Below are 14457 nucleotides of genomic sequence, written 5' to 3'. Positions count from 1 at the left end.
GGATGCTGCAGGGTTGAACAGCACCAACAGAAACAGAGTTAAAGTGGCCAGAACATCAGTGGAGAACGGGCCGCAATCCCTCTGTTCTGAGACAGAGGCCGAGATTCGGCTACTGCTAATCTGACTCTCAGAAGAGGCACAGCAAACCACCAGGGAAAGCCGCCAGAGAACAAAAGCCTGGAAATACCGGCTCACAGTGTGCCCATCCCCATCTCCCCTCGCAGGGGACACGGAGACTCTACCCAAACAGGGTTGCCTGAGTATCGGCACAACAGGCCCCTCCCCCAGAAGGCAGGCTGAAAAATCAAGAAGCCCACATCCCTGAGATCCCTATAAAACAAGGGCGCACTACGTGGGTCCTGGTCAATAATTTGGGCTCTGGACAACCCCGCAACCTCTCCTCATTAGAATGATGAGAAGGAGAAATCCACCCCAGCAAAGAAAAGACAATGAGTCTGTGGCCTCTGCCACAGAACTAATGGATATGGATATAACCAAATTATCAGAAATGGAATTCAGAGTAACAATGGTCAAGATGATGTGTAGACTTGAAAAAAGTTTTAACGAAAATGTTAATGTGAATATAGAATCTCTAAGGGCGGAAATGAGAGGAAATATGGCAGAAATTAAAAACTCTCTGACTCATATCCAGTCAAAAGTAGAGGCTCTGACGGACAGGGTGAATGAGGCAGAAGAACATATCGGTGAATTGGAGGATGAGTTAGAAGAGAAAGATAAAATAAATCTGGACTCAAAAAAATCCAATCTCAAGAAAGTAGGTTCCGAGAGATTACTGACTCAATGAAACCTTCCAATGTCAGAATCATCGGCATCCCCGAGGGGGTGGAGAAAAACAGAGGTCTAGAAGAGATATTTGAACAAATTATAGCTGAAAACTTCCCTAATCTAGCAAAGGAAACAAGCATTCATGTCCAAGAGGCAGAGAGGAACCCGCCCAAGCTCAACCACGACAAACCTATGCCATGTCATGTCAAGTCCAATTCGCAAATATTAGATCCAAGGATACAGTACTGAAAGCAGCCAGGGCAAAGAAACTTCTCACATACCAAGGCAAAGGTATCAGAATTACGTCAGACCTGTCTACAAAGACCTGGAATGAGAGAAAGGGTGTGTAGAGGGGCATTTTTAAAGCTCTTTCAGAGAAAAACATGCAGCCAAGGATCCTTTATCCAGCAAGGCTGTCATTCAGAATGGATGGACAAATAAAGACGTTCCAGAATCGCCAGTCATTGACCAATTTCGTAACCACGAAACCAGCCCTACAGGAGATATTAAGGGGGGGGTTCTATAAAAGTAAAAAGTCCCCAAGAGTGACACAGAACAGAAAGTCACAATCTATAGAAACAAAGACCTTACTGGCAACATGGAATCATTGAAATCATATCTCTCAATAATCAGTCTCAATGCAAATGGCCTAAATGCTCCCATAAAAGGCCACAGGGTTGAAGACTGGATAAAAAGACATGACCCATCCGTTTCCTGTCTACAAGAGACTCATTTTGAACCTAAAGACACATTCACACTGAAAGTAAAGGGATGGAATACCATCTTTCACACCAATGGACCTCAAAAGAAAGCTGGGGTAGCAATTCTCATATCAGACAGATTGGATTTTAAACTAAAGACTATAGTTAGAGACACAGAAGGGCACTATATTATTCTTAAAGGATGTGTCCAACAAGTGTATATGACAATTATAAATATATATGCCCCCACCAGGGGAGCAGCAAGATACACAAGCCAACTCTTAACCAGAATAAAGAGACAAATAGATAAAAATACGTTAATCGGAGGGGACCTCAACACTCCACTATCAGCAATAGACAGAGCACCAGAGCAGAAAACCAACATAAAAACAAGAGCTTTGAATGCCATACTCGACGAGTTGGGACCTCATAGATATATATAGAACACTACACCCCAGAACCAAAGAATACTCATTCTATTCTAATGCCCATGGAACATTCTCAAGAATAGACCATGTTCTGGGACACAAAACAGGTCTCAACCGATACCAAAAGACTGAAATTATTCCCTGCATATTCTCAGACCACAACGCTTTGAAATTGGAACTCAACCGTAAGGAAAAATTTGGAAGAAACTCAAACACTTGGAGACTAAGAACCATCCTGCTCAAGAATGATTCGATAAACCAGGGAATCAAAAATCAATTTAAACAATTTATGGAGACCAATGAGAATGAAAACACAATGGTCCAAAACCTATGGGATACTGCAAAGGCAGTCCTAAGAGGGAAATACATAGCCACCCAAGCCTCACTCAAAAGAATAGAAAAACCTAAAATGCGGTTTTTATATTCTCACCTCAAGAAGCTGGAACAGCAATAGAGGGACAGGCCTAATCCACTCACGAGGAAGCAGTTGACCAAGATTAGAGCAGAAATCAATGAATTAGAAACCAGGAGTATAGTAGAGCAGATCAACAGAACTAGAAGCTGGTTCTTTGAAAGAATAAATAAAATTGACAGACCACTGGCAAGACTTATCCAAAAGAATAAAGGACACAAATTAATAAAATTATGAATGAAAAGGGAGAGGTCATAACCAACACCAATGAAATTGGAAGGATTATTAGAAACTTTTATCAACAGCTTTATGCCAATAAATTAAGCAATCTGGAAGAGATGGAGGATTTCCTGGAAACCTATAAACTACCAAGACTGAAACAGGAAGAAATTGATTTTTTAAACAGGCCAATTAATTATGAAGAGAATGAAACAGTGATAAAAAAAAAAAAAAAAAAAAAACCTTCTGAAAAACAAAACTCCAGGCCCAGACGGTTTTCCTGGGGAATTCTACCAAACATTCAAAGAAGAAACAATGCCTATTCTCCTAAAGCTATTTCAAAAAATAAAAACAGAAGGAAAGCTACCAAACTCATTCTATGAGGCCAATATTACCTTGATCCCCAAACCAGGCAAAGACGCCCTCAAAAAGGAGAATTACAGACCGATTTCCCTAATGAATATGAACGTCAAAATCCTCAACAAGATCCTGGCTAACAGAATCCAACAGTACATCAAAAGGATCATCCATCATGACCAAGTGGGATTCATCCCTGGGAAGCAAGGGCGGTTCAACGTTCGCAAATTGATCACTGTCATAGATTTTATCCAGAAGGAAAAACCCAAAAATCATATGATTCTCTCAATAGATACAGAAAAAACATTTGACAAAATACAGCATCCTTTCCTGATTAAAACCCTTCAGAGTGTAGGGATAGAGGGCACATTCCTCAATCTCATAAAAGCATCTATGAAAAGCCTACAGCAAATATTATTCTCAATGGGGAAAAGCTGGAAGCCTTTCCCTTAAGATCAGGGACACGACAAGGATGCCCACTCTCGCCACTATTATTCAACATAGTACTAGAAGTCCTTGCAACAGCAATCAGACAACGAAAAGGGATAAAAGGTATCCAAATTGGCAAAGAAGAAGTCAAACTGTCTCTCTTAGCAGATGACATGATACTCTATATGGAAAACTCAAAAGAATGCACTCCCAAACTATTAGAAGTAATAGAGCAATTCAGTAATGTAGTGGGATACAAAATCAATGCTCAGAAACCAGTTGTATTTCTATACACGAATAATGAGACTGAAGAAAGAGAAATTAGGGAATCCATCCCATTTACAATAGCACCAAAATCCATATGTTACCTTGGAATTAACTTTTTTTTTTTTTTAAGATTTTATTTATTTATTCGACAGAGAGAGAGACAGCCAGCGAGAGTGGGAACACAAGCAGGGGGAGTGGGAGAGGAAGAAGCAGGCTCATAGCGGAGGAGCCTGACGTGGGGCTCGATCCCATAATGCTGAGATCACGCCCTGAGCCGAAGGCAGACGCTTAACCGCTGTGCCACCCAGGTGCCCCATCTTGGAATTAACTTAACCAGAGACGTAAAGGACCTATATTCTAGAAACTATAAATCACTCTTGAAAGACATTGAGGAAGACACAAAAACATGGAAAAATATTCCATGCTCATGGATCGGAAGAATTAACATAGTTAAAATGTCCATGCTACCCAGAGCAATCTACACTTTCAATGCTATCCCAATCAAAATACCGATGACATTTTTCAAAGAACTGGAACAAATAGTCCTTAAATTTGTACGGAGCCAGAAAAGGCCCCGAATCTCCAGGGAACTTTTGAAAAGTAAAAACAAAGATGGGGGCATCACACTGCCGTATTTTGAGCTGTACTACAAAGCCGTGATCACAAAGACAGCATGGTACTGGCACAAAAACAGACACATAGACCAATGGAACAGAATAGAGAACCCAGAAATGGACCCTCGGCTCTTTGGGCAACTAATCTTTGATAATGCAGGAAAAAACATCCAGTGGAAAAAAGACAGTCTCTTCAATAAATGGGGAAAAAGCTGGGAAAATTGGACAGCTACATGCAAAAGAATGAAACTGGACCACTCTCTCACACCATTCACAAAGGTAAACTCCAAATGGATGAAAGACCTCGAGGTGAGACAGGAATCCATCAAAATTCTAGAGGAGAACATAGGCAGCAACCTCTACGACATTGGCCAAAGCAACCTTTTTCATGACACATCTCCAAAGGCAAGAGAAACAAAAGATAAAATGAACTTGTGGGACTTCCTCAAGATACAAAGCTTCTGCACAGCCAAGGAAACAGTCAGAAAAACTAAGAGGCAGCCCATGGAATGGGAGAATATATTTGCAAATGACACTACAGATAAAGGACTGGTATCCAAGACCTACAAAGAACTTCTCAAACTCAATACGCGAGAAACAAATAAACAAATCATAAAATGGGCAGAAGATATGAACAGACACTTTTCCAATGAAGACATACAAATGGCTAACAGACACATGAAAAAAATGTTCAAAATCATTAGCCATCAGGGAAATTCAAATCAAAACCACACTGAGATACCACCTTACGCCAGTTAGAATGGCAAAAATAGACAAGGCAAGAAACAACAATTGCTGGAGAGGATGTGGAGAAAGGGGATCCCTCCTACATTGTTGGTGGGAATGCAAGTTGGTACAGCCACTCTGGAAAACAGTGTGGAGGTCCCTTAAAAAGTTAAAAATTGAGCTACCCTATGATCCAGCCATTGCACTACTGGGTGTTTACCCCAAAGATACAGACGTAGTGAAGAGAAGGGCCATATGCACCCCAATGTTCATAGCAGCAATGTCCACAATAGCTAAATCATGGAAGGAGCCGAGATGCCCTTCAACAGATGACTGGATTAAGAAGTTGTGGTCCATATATACAATGGAATATTACTCAGCTATCAGAAAGAACGATTTCTCAACATTTGCTGCAACATGGACGGCACTGGAGGAGATAATGCTACGTGAAATAAGTCAAGCAGAGAAGGACAATTATCATATGATTTCTGTCATCTATGGAACATAAGAACTAGGAAGATCAGTAGGGGAAGAAAGGGATAAAGAAAGGGGGGGTAATCAGAAGGGGGAATGAAGCATGAGAGACTATGGACTCTGAGAAACAAACTGAGGGCTTCAGAAAGGAGTGGGGTGGGGGAATGGGACTGACTGGTGATGGGTAGTGAGGAGGGCACGTGTTGCATGGTGCACTGGGTGTTATACGCAACTAATGAATCATCGAACTTTACATCGGAAACCAGGGATGTACTGTATGGTGACTAACATGATATAATAAAAAAACATTAAAAAAAGTTATAATTTGTTTTTTTTAAATGGTCTTAAAATTATGCACTACAGAGAAGCAGATAAAGAACAAATGATAAGATATGATACCTGGAAAACCCCAGAGAATGAAGCAATGCAAAAAATTAGTGAAGTGGCAGAACGCAAAATTAACATACAAAATGAACAGCTTTCATGTACAGAAACAACAGACAGAGGACTGAAGGTAGGGAAAACTCGATTTAAAACAGAAGCAGAAAATTAAATGCTTAGGAATAAGTTTATCAAGAAATGCTCAAGACCTACATGAGGAACATTTTTCAAACACTCCTGAAAGACAGTTAAAAAAGGCATGAACAAACAGAATGACACCCCTTCTTCTTGAATAGGATGACTGAACATTATAAAGATATTGGTCTCGCCAATTCATAAATTTAATATAATCACAGTAAATATACCAACAAGCTGTTTTATGGAATTAGCCAAGTTGTTACAAAAGTTCAGATGGAGAAACAAACATATAAGAATATCTTTTAAAAACAAAACTAAACTAAACTAAAAACCTGGGGAAAAAAACTACAGAGGAATACTACCCTTACCACACTTTACAAACCCATTATAAGATCTCTAGAATTAAAACATAGTGCCCCTAGGGGCACCTGGATGGCTCAGCTGGTTAAGCATCCAACTCTCGATTTCAGATCAGGTCATGATCTCAGGGTCCTGAGATCAAGCCCTACATGGGGCTCTGCACACAGCACAGAGTCTGCTTGTCCCTCTCCTTCCCCCTCTGTCTCTCCCCCTGCTTGCTTGCTTTCTCTCTCACTCTAATAAATAAATAAATAAAATCTAAAAAAAAATTAAATAAACAAAATACAAAATACAACAGTGTGCTTCTAGTGTACGGACAAGCCAGTAACAATATAAGAACTCTAGAATGAGACTAACCAACAAATGGAAATTTGGTATGACAAAAGTGGCATCACTTAAGAAAAGACAAAATTCTTAATAAATGGTGCTGGGACAACTAGGTAGCCACCTGGGGGGAAAAAAATTAGATCCACATCTCACCATACAAAAGAATGAACTCCAAGTAAATTACTGACCTAAACATAAAAATAAAACCATAAGTACTGAAAGAAAATGAGTGAATTCTTCTTTAACCTTGGACTAAGAAAAGGCTTTCTCACCATGACTCAAAATACAGAGGCAATAAAAGATTGCTCAATTTGACGACACATAAATAAAAAGATAAAAATTCTGCCTGACACGAATCACCATAAACAAAGTCATAAGACAGCCTACCAACTGGGAGAAATATACACAATACATACAACCAAAAAAAAGGGCTAATTACACCAATAAATCTGAATTTCTACAAAAGTAAATCACAACGGAACAAAAGTCCAAGTGAATTCACCAAAAGTCCAAGTGATTCACCAAAAAAGAGATAACCCCCTCAATTATATGAGGAAATGTTCTAATTTACTCAAAATTAAAGAAATACAAATTAAAACAACACTGAAATGCCACTTTTCACCTACCACACTGGCAAAATTTTTTAAATACAGCGACTAATTCTGTCCACGACATTGTGGAGAAATAGGCATGCTCCTACATGCTGATGGGAATGTCAACAGGACCAAGCCCTCTGCGGAGAAATCTGGCAGCAGCAACATGACCTCTGCCTTTAGGCTCAAGAAGCCCCTTCGAGAAATACACCTTGAAGGTACACCAAAGACACATAAACATATATGAACAAGGTTATTCATTATAGCACTGTTTGTAATTACATAATACTAGAAGTAACAGAAAACTAGTGAGACTGAAGAAATTAATTACTTTATTTTATTATTTTAATTTATGTAGCCACCCATGGCCGGAGGCTATCATACCCAACTGCATGGTTGCAGAGGCACTTTTCCATTCCCTCAGGAGTGTGGGCCCAAAGTAGGCAAGCAGGAAAGTGCAGTAAGAGTTTAAAGTGCTAAGTAGACTTTCCCACCTATGCCGTTGCTGGTCCACACCCAGAGCTTCCAAACTCAGGGCCCTGGAGTACTACACTACGGGAACATGGGAAACTGGGAGCAGGAGAGTCCTTTTGAAACTTGACACAGTTCCATCCCTGACCAGATGAAAGTGACGTGCAGCACTACGAGAACTGGAGGGACAGCAAACCAACAGTGGGAATTGTTTGTGACACAGATCGAAAGGCTTTCTATCAGAATCACTGGGTAAACCGTCAGCTGCATATTCCAGGCCCATAGCCCCCAAATTCTCACTCATTGTATCTGGGTTCAGCCTAGAAAACTGCATTTTTTTTAAGTCCATAGTTCCCATACACAATGCATTAAAAAAAAAAAAAATGCTAGTACGGAAGACTGAGAACCCAAGAAGGCAGAATATTTTATTCCCAAATCACCGCCATCCAGACTCGCCCAAGTTCCTTCATAAGATTCACTTTCCAAAGCCATACAAATAAAGAACAGCAGCTTAAAATCACAGATGAGTGTATAAAATCAGGATATGATAAAGGAGAGGAAGAGTCTGAAGCATCTGCTACAGTTAAAAGGACAAATAGGTGTTTGTATTATTGTTTCCGAGTATTCACTCCCTTCTTTCCAAGACAGGATTATGCTTCCCTACCTCATTAACAACAGGCTTGGCTAGACTTCCTCTGGCCTGTGAAATGTGAGAGGATGTAACTGGACGCACTTTGAGCTAAGCTTTAAGAGCCATCGTGTGGTTCTACTTTGCTCTTTCTCCTGTGCCACAGCTTAGAAAAGGGGCCTGCTCTTTCAGCCAAGTCCTGGAATGAACAAGACATGGAACACAGCAGAAGCCCAACCATAGCCTATACACTGCTTGTGAGAAATGAATGTCTGCTGCTCTAAACTACTCAGATTTAGTGATCAGTTGTTAATGCAGCATAATTTAGCCTAAGCTGTCTGATACAGAAATCACTGCTCCTGTTATATTACTATAAACACTCCGTGCATGACTCATGGCAGATCCAAGGTACATTCTTTTTGTAAAGAGTCAAGTAAAATAAAATAAACACTGTGCTCCAAGCACATTCCTACTAAAGCAAACAAATGTAATCAAGTGGTTTAGGGCATCACAATGAAACCCAGTTTCAATCGTTCACGCATCATTTGCCCTAACTAAATTTACTGAGCACCTGCTCTCTGCAAAGCACTGACTCCCTGGTAACACACAGATGCGTGAGACATAGAGAACACACATAGGAAACAAAGGGAGGAAAGAGAAACACGTGAACATTAATTATGACACAGTTTGACGTGCATTATTACAGAGGCAAGGACAAGACCTGTCATAGCACAGATAAGGCATAGGTCTCCTAGCAGAAGAAATCTTAGACAGCAGGATCTTGAAGGACAGGGAAGTGTCAGTGAAGGGAAGCTGACCATCCCAAACAAAGGAAGCAGTCTATAAAAGCATAAAGAGGCATGAAAGTCTGGACAGCATGAAGACAGAATGAGAAGGTCAGTGTGAGTAGACTAGCTCATTCACTCTCAGAGGGAAATGAAGTTAAAGAGACAGACTGGAAACAGACCACAGAGAACCTTCTAAGCCACTCTAGAGAGGCCAACGTTTGCCTTGTAGACACTGGTTTCCCACAGATCATAACATGATCAAATTTCCGTTGGGGAAAGATAATATTGATAGAGATAAAGAGGACAGATTGGAAAGGAAGAGCCCAGCCTCACCATTGTTTTCTGCTTTGATATTTACATATTTCAACAAAAGCAAATGGCTGTATGTTTTATTCAAAAGACACGTGCTAAATTGCCAAGTAAAAACAACAAAAAGCTGATGACATACAAAGGATTTACAAGACTCTGTAAGGAAGAAGTATCACAAACAAGATTACTGGAAGGAATTTAAAGTCACTGCTTTCTTCCTCATAAAACATTCATATTCAATCCATCCTGCTGCTCACACAGATTCTGCTGTCATAAGCAACCCACCCTCGGCTCCCAGCAAACCACCCCAAATTCAAAATCCGAATACTAAGTGGGAACTGCTTATGAGAAGATGGAAACTTTTAAATAGCCAAAGAACAGATACATGTTTGACAACCCTTTCAGAAACCAAAAAAATGTGTAAGGTTCGCTAAGCAATGCTTCCTTTCTCTATCTTGATTATATGGTCTGTGACCATACACTTCTGAGGACTTCAGACTGGCTAGCTCAAGGAAGTGCACTCAATTAGAATTTAGGATCGAAAGAGGCCTTCAATAGCTTCTGCTTGCAACCCAATCCAACGCTTTGAATCTGACAACAAAGTCAGTGCCTTACAGTGACTGTACTAGCCTGCTTCCTGCTTGAGCCCCCTCCAACAGAAAGGGAGCCACTGTCTCTTAAAGCAGCATATTTGATTTATGGCTAAATTAAGAGGTTATTTACTTTGTAAAAGTATGCTGCACTTAATAAAATGACTTACTGCCAATGAATCTGAACAGCCATCTGAATTCTGTGGAACTACAGAGCTATAAATACGGTTGACCCTTGAATTGCGTGGGTCCACTTACAAGCCAATTCTTTCTTTATAAATACAGCACAGTCTTGTAAATGTATTTTGTCTTCTGTATGACTTTAATAACATTTTCCTTTCTCTAGCTTACTTTTTTCTAAAAATAATCAATTGTCTATGTCATTGGTAAGGTCGACAGTAGGCTACTGATCGTTAAGTTTAGAGGGAGTCAAAAATTATACATGGATTTTTGCCCGCATAGGGGGCGGGGGGCTGGCGCCCCTAAACGCTCTGTTGTTTGAAAGTCAACTATATGGTACTCTTAAGCAAATATAAAAATTATTAAGAATAATTATAGATTTCCTTATGAGATTCTAAAGATTTTCATCAACATTTTGAAGGTCCTAAAGGGCAAGAATGTGTCTTCTTCTACTGGTGTTAGGGTACAGCTTAATGATGAAGAACACAGCTGTGAAACTGGGAGACCTATGCGTGAGTCCAGATTCCACTCCTTACCGTGTGACCCTGGGCAACTGCCTGACCACCCTATATCACAATTCTTCTTTCCCTCCAATTATTAATAAAAATACCCACCTCATGGGCTGTTATAAGGATTAATTGAGTTAACACTTGTACAGTACCTGTCTATAGTAAGAATTCAGTTATCTATCAGCTATTAGCATTTTTGGTCTTGATATATATCAAGCAGTAGAAACAGAAAGTCAACAAACTTTGGAATAAATAAATCAAAATAAATACATGAACTTCTAAAAAATTGTTTGACCGAATTGAAACATGTTTAAAGAATAACATGACAACCTATGATTTCACTCATATGTGGAATTTAAGAAGTAAAACAGAGTAACATAGGGGAAGGGAAGGAAAAACAAAGTAAGATCAAATTGAGAGGGAAGCAAACCATAACAGACCCTGAACTCTAGGAAACACACGAGGGTTGCTGGAGGTGACGTGGATGGGGAATGACAGCGTAACTGGGTGACGGACATTAAGGAGGGCACTTGATGTGATGAGCACTGGGTGTTATATGCAAATGATGAATCACTAAACTCTACCTCTGAAACTAATAATACACTATACATTCATTGATTTTAAATAAAATTTAAATAATAAAATAATACAAGAACAGAAAAACATGACAACCATATCCTTTTCTGTTTAAAGGGAAATTACTTATAAAGTCTATTATAACACATTGACAAAACCTAATTCTGCAGAGGAAGGAATGCTGAGGTTCTTAAGAGTTTAGAGTTTCTACTTACATCTGGTTTGGAATGCTGAAATATCTTCAGGGGGAACTTTAAGTCCCCTTTAGCTAACGTTACTAAATACTCCTTTAACAGCCCATTAGCCACACCAGGACACTGTTTCTCACAACGATGAAGAAAGGGGACCATCCACTGGTAGGCACTTGTCACGTATTTGTCCTCAGAACACTGAAAATACAATTCACCAAAACAAACACATTAAACACCTGATTATACAGACAAGTTCTAAAATGCACACATAATCAGACTAATGTTGAACGGTAGAAGCCCAACACTTACTAAAACAGACACTCCAGTTCCCCTCTCCCAGGCAGGCTGAGAAGTAGCAGGAGAATCATCTTCTGCCTGGGGCTGGTAGAGCTAACAGCGGTTCGGCCCGTCTCTGCAGGACCATGGTCACTCTGGGTCCCTCACAGCCTAAGCTCCGCTCTGGAAGACCAACACGCTACTACTACAACTTCAACATGAGGTCTTCCAGGGCAAAGAGAGATTTTACCAAAAAAAAGTGTGTGTGTGTGTGTGTGTGTGCAGAGAGAGAGAGAGAGTGACCACAGACAGGAAGAGTAAAACAGAAAAAAACAGAGACAGAGACAGGAGCACTGAAAAGCTCTAGAAGGGAACCACTTGAGGACCGTCTTCTGTATAAAATCCCAGAATCTCTCCCTTCCTTTTCCTTTTTCTGTTTGTTTTGCCCCTTTACATCCACCTTCACAAAACTCCAATGACACACATAATTTTACTCATTCTCCCTGAAATTACACAATTCCTTCTTTTAATTATCCCAGAAGATAGTCCTAAATCCCATAAGAGGAGTCTTACCTATAACACAAATCAATTTTCACTGGCTGGGTTTCAGAGGGGGGAAATTATAAAGAGAAAGGGAAGGGAGGGCCCGAGGGAGAAAGATGACGAGAAGGAAAAGGAAGGAAGATGAAAAAGAGCACAGGAGAAAGAAAAGAAAAGAAAAAAGAAAAGAGTCAGGGAGAAAAAAGAACAGACAGGGCAGCCATGACTCGTCCCCTCATCCGGCCCATTGGAACCAGGCTACCCAAGAGCAAAAACTACACGGGGCATCCTTGACAGCTGGTGCCCCCGCAGCCCCATCATTCTTGTCTCAGAGGTGTCTCTCTCTGTTCAGTGGGCTCAGCAGAAACAAGGTCCTAGCATGGGGCAGTGCACTTTCTCCCCAGGGTGACCCAAGAAGAATATAAAAGTGCTGGGCAAATTCTCCTAAAGTTATGAACCCCTAAGCCAAGATGTTTTCTTCACACAAGCACCTGGCCCTCTGACCTCCAGTACTTCCGTGTAAGTGAAATATATAAGTAATTGGGAATTTTAACATTAGTGAAGGACTAGAAACATGATTATTAGAATAGCCAGCTAGCTTAGAAATATGCCTAGCTAAAAGAAAAAAAAAGTTATACACAGAGGACTATGAATAAAGGGCAAGCAAGGTACCAAAAGAGTCAAAATAATTTGGGGATGCTTTCAGTAATTTATTCAAAAATTGGATTTTTTTAATTTATTTTTTGTTTTATTTTTTTTATTTTTATTTTTTATTTATTTTTTATTCTTATTTATTTTTTAAGTCAAGAAACCCTCCTTTACTTACTAACTGTTCGGGTTTGGAGGACATTTTATCTTTGGCTTTGAGACCCATATTAATCAAAACATAGGAAATGCTTAAGAATAAAGTTCAAACAAAACCTACACTATTCATCAGTAGTCTTAGTTTTTCAATGTCTTTCATCTGCTGGAGTTCTTTCAAGGTTAGGGTTAGATCACACCCGGCTTCATAAACCAAAGCTTCCAGAGTAACCAAATTATCACACAGAGCCAGCAAACCGGGAATGTTCCGCTCCATTCCAAGTCGAATGAGTGACAACGCGCAGTCGACCTGGAACGGAAAAGCGACAGTAAATCTGAGTGTTCTGTGTCTCCCACATCATCTCGGAATCTAATTCTGCTAATCACCTTATATAAAATTGCATTATCAGCAACATGCATTTATTTATTATAAAAACAGTAGAGTTCTTTATCAAATATATCAGCAAATGGTTTCAAAAGAATCAGCAAGAAATACTGAAGATAATAAAAGACAACTACCTTAAATCCATAGAGCACGACAGTTTAAGAGCAGTTTTACGTACACTTGTCAATTTAATTCTCACAATATTAACAAGGCGGGGGGAGCTAGTTAGTGATAATGCCAAGTTAATCCTATTTTCACTACATCACTCTGCTCCAGAAACAAAAATTTTTGCTTTTATATCCCCGTTCAGTACCTATCCTTCCCTGGCGCCTCCCACACGAGAGGCGTTTAACAAACACTCGCTGAACGATGAACTCTGCTAGACACTTTCTCTGTCTCAATTCAAATATTTACACTTCACTTAGACCAAAACGAGGACTGATTTTCCTAGACATGCTCAGGACACAGCAATCTGACTCCCCATCACTTGATCGGGTTTATGAAAGGACGTAACTCTGGCTGATGGCAAAATCATCTAACGTGTCCTTCACTCCCAGCACTTCGTATTCCCCACTTACTCCCTTATTCCCAGACTCTTAGTTATTTACTGAGGACCTCCTATGAACTGAGCACCATTCTCAGTGTTAGGAATATAAAGCTGAGTAAGAGGAGGTCTCCTCCTTCAGCGATCTCTCCACCTCGTAGGGAAACTGACCTGGTACATCAGGGGCTGAAGTACAGGGAGGGTGAGGGGACCTCAAGGAAGGGCACGCAGCCCAACTTGTCACAAAGCCTCCCTGAGGGAGGAAGACTTGAAATGCACTTTCAAGAATCCGTGAATATTGGCAGGTCAAGAAGGAAGGAGGGCAGGGGAACAGCACGGAAGGCAGAGATGCGTAACGTATTGTGAGAGTACAGTTAGTTCCCTGAGACGGAGAAGAGGGTCTGAAGCGAAGTGATGAGAAACATGGCTAGAGCAGCGGGGAGGAGCTGCAGAACGG

At 40.3% G+C, this 14457-nt stretch overlaps 1 protein-coding gene across 2 annotated transcripts in view; it reads right to left on the bottom strand.

The window, feature by feature from the left end:
• NBAS (NBAS subunit of NRZ tethering complex) overlaps nucleotides 1-14457 on the bottom strand; it is a 341603-nt gene that overhangs the window by 191096 nt on the left and 136050 nt on the right. For both annotated transcript variants that reach the window (XM_044390391.3, XM_026519115.4), the window contains 2 exons: nucleotides 13196-13381; nucleotides 11479-11652 (listed from right to left, as the gene is read on the bottom strand). In XM_044390391.3, the coding sequence (XP_044246326.3) occupies nucleotides 11479-11652; nucleotides 13196-13381 (360 nt within the window). The remainder of the gene's footprint in view (nucleotides 1-11478; nucleotides 11653-13195; nucleotides 13382-14457) is intronic.

The sequence above is a fragment of the Ursus arctos genome, unplaced genomic scaffold, assembly GCF_023065955.2.
Source record: "Ursus arctos isolate Adak ecotype North America unplaced genomic scaffold, UrsArc2.0 scaffold_8, whole genome shotgun sequence".
In the NCBI taxonomy this organism is placed as follows: domain Eukaryota; kingdom Metazoa; phylum Chordata; class Mammalia; order Carnivora; family Ursidae; genus Ursus; species Ursus arctos.
This window is presented reverse-complemented; position numbering and strand designations above follow the sequence as displayed.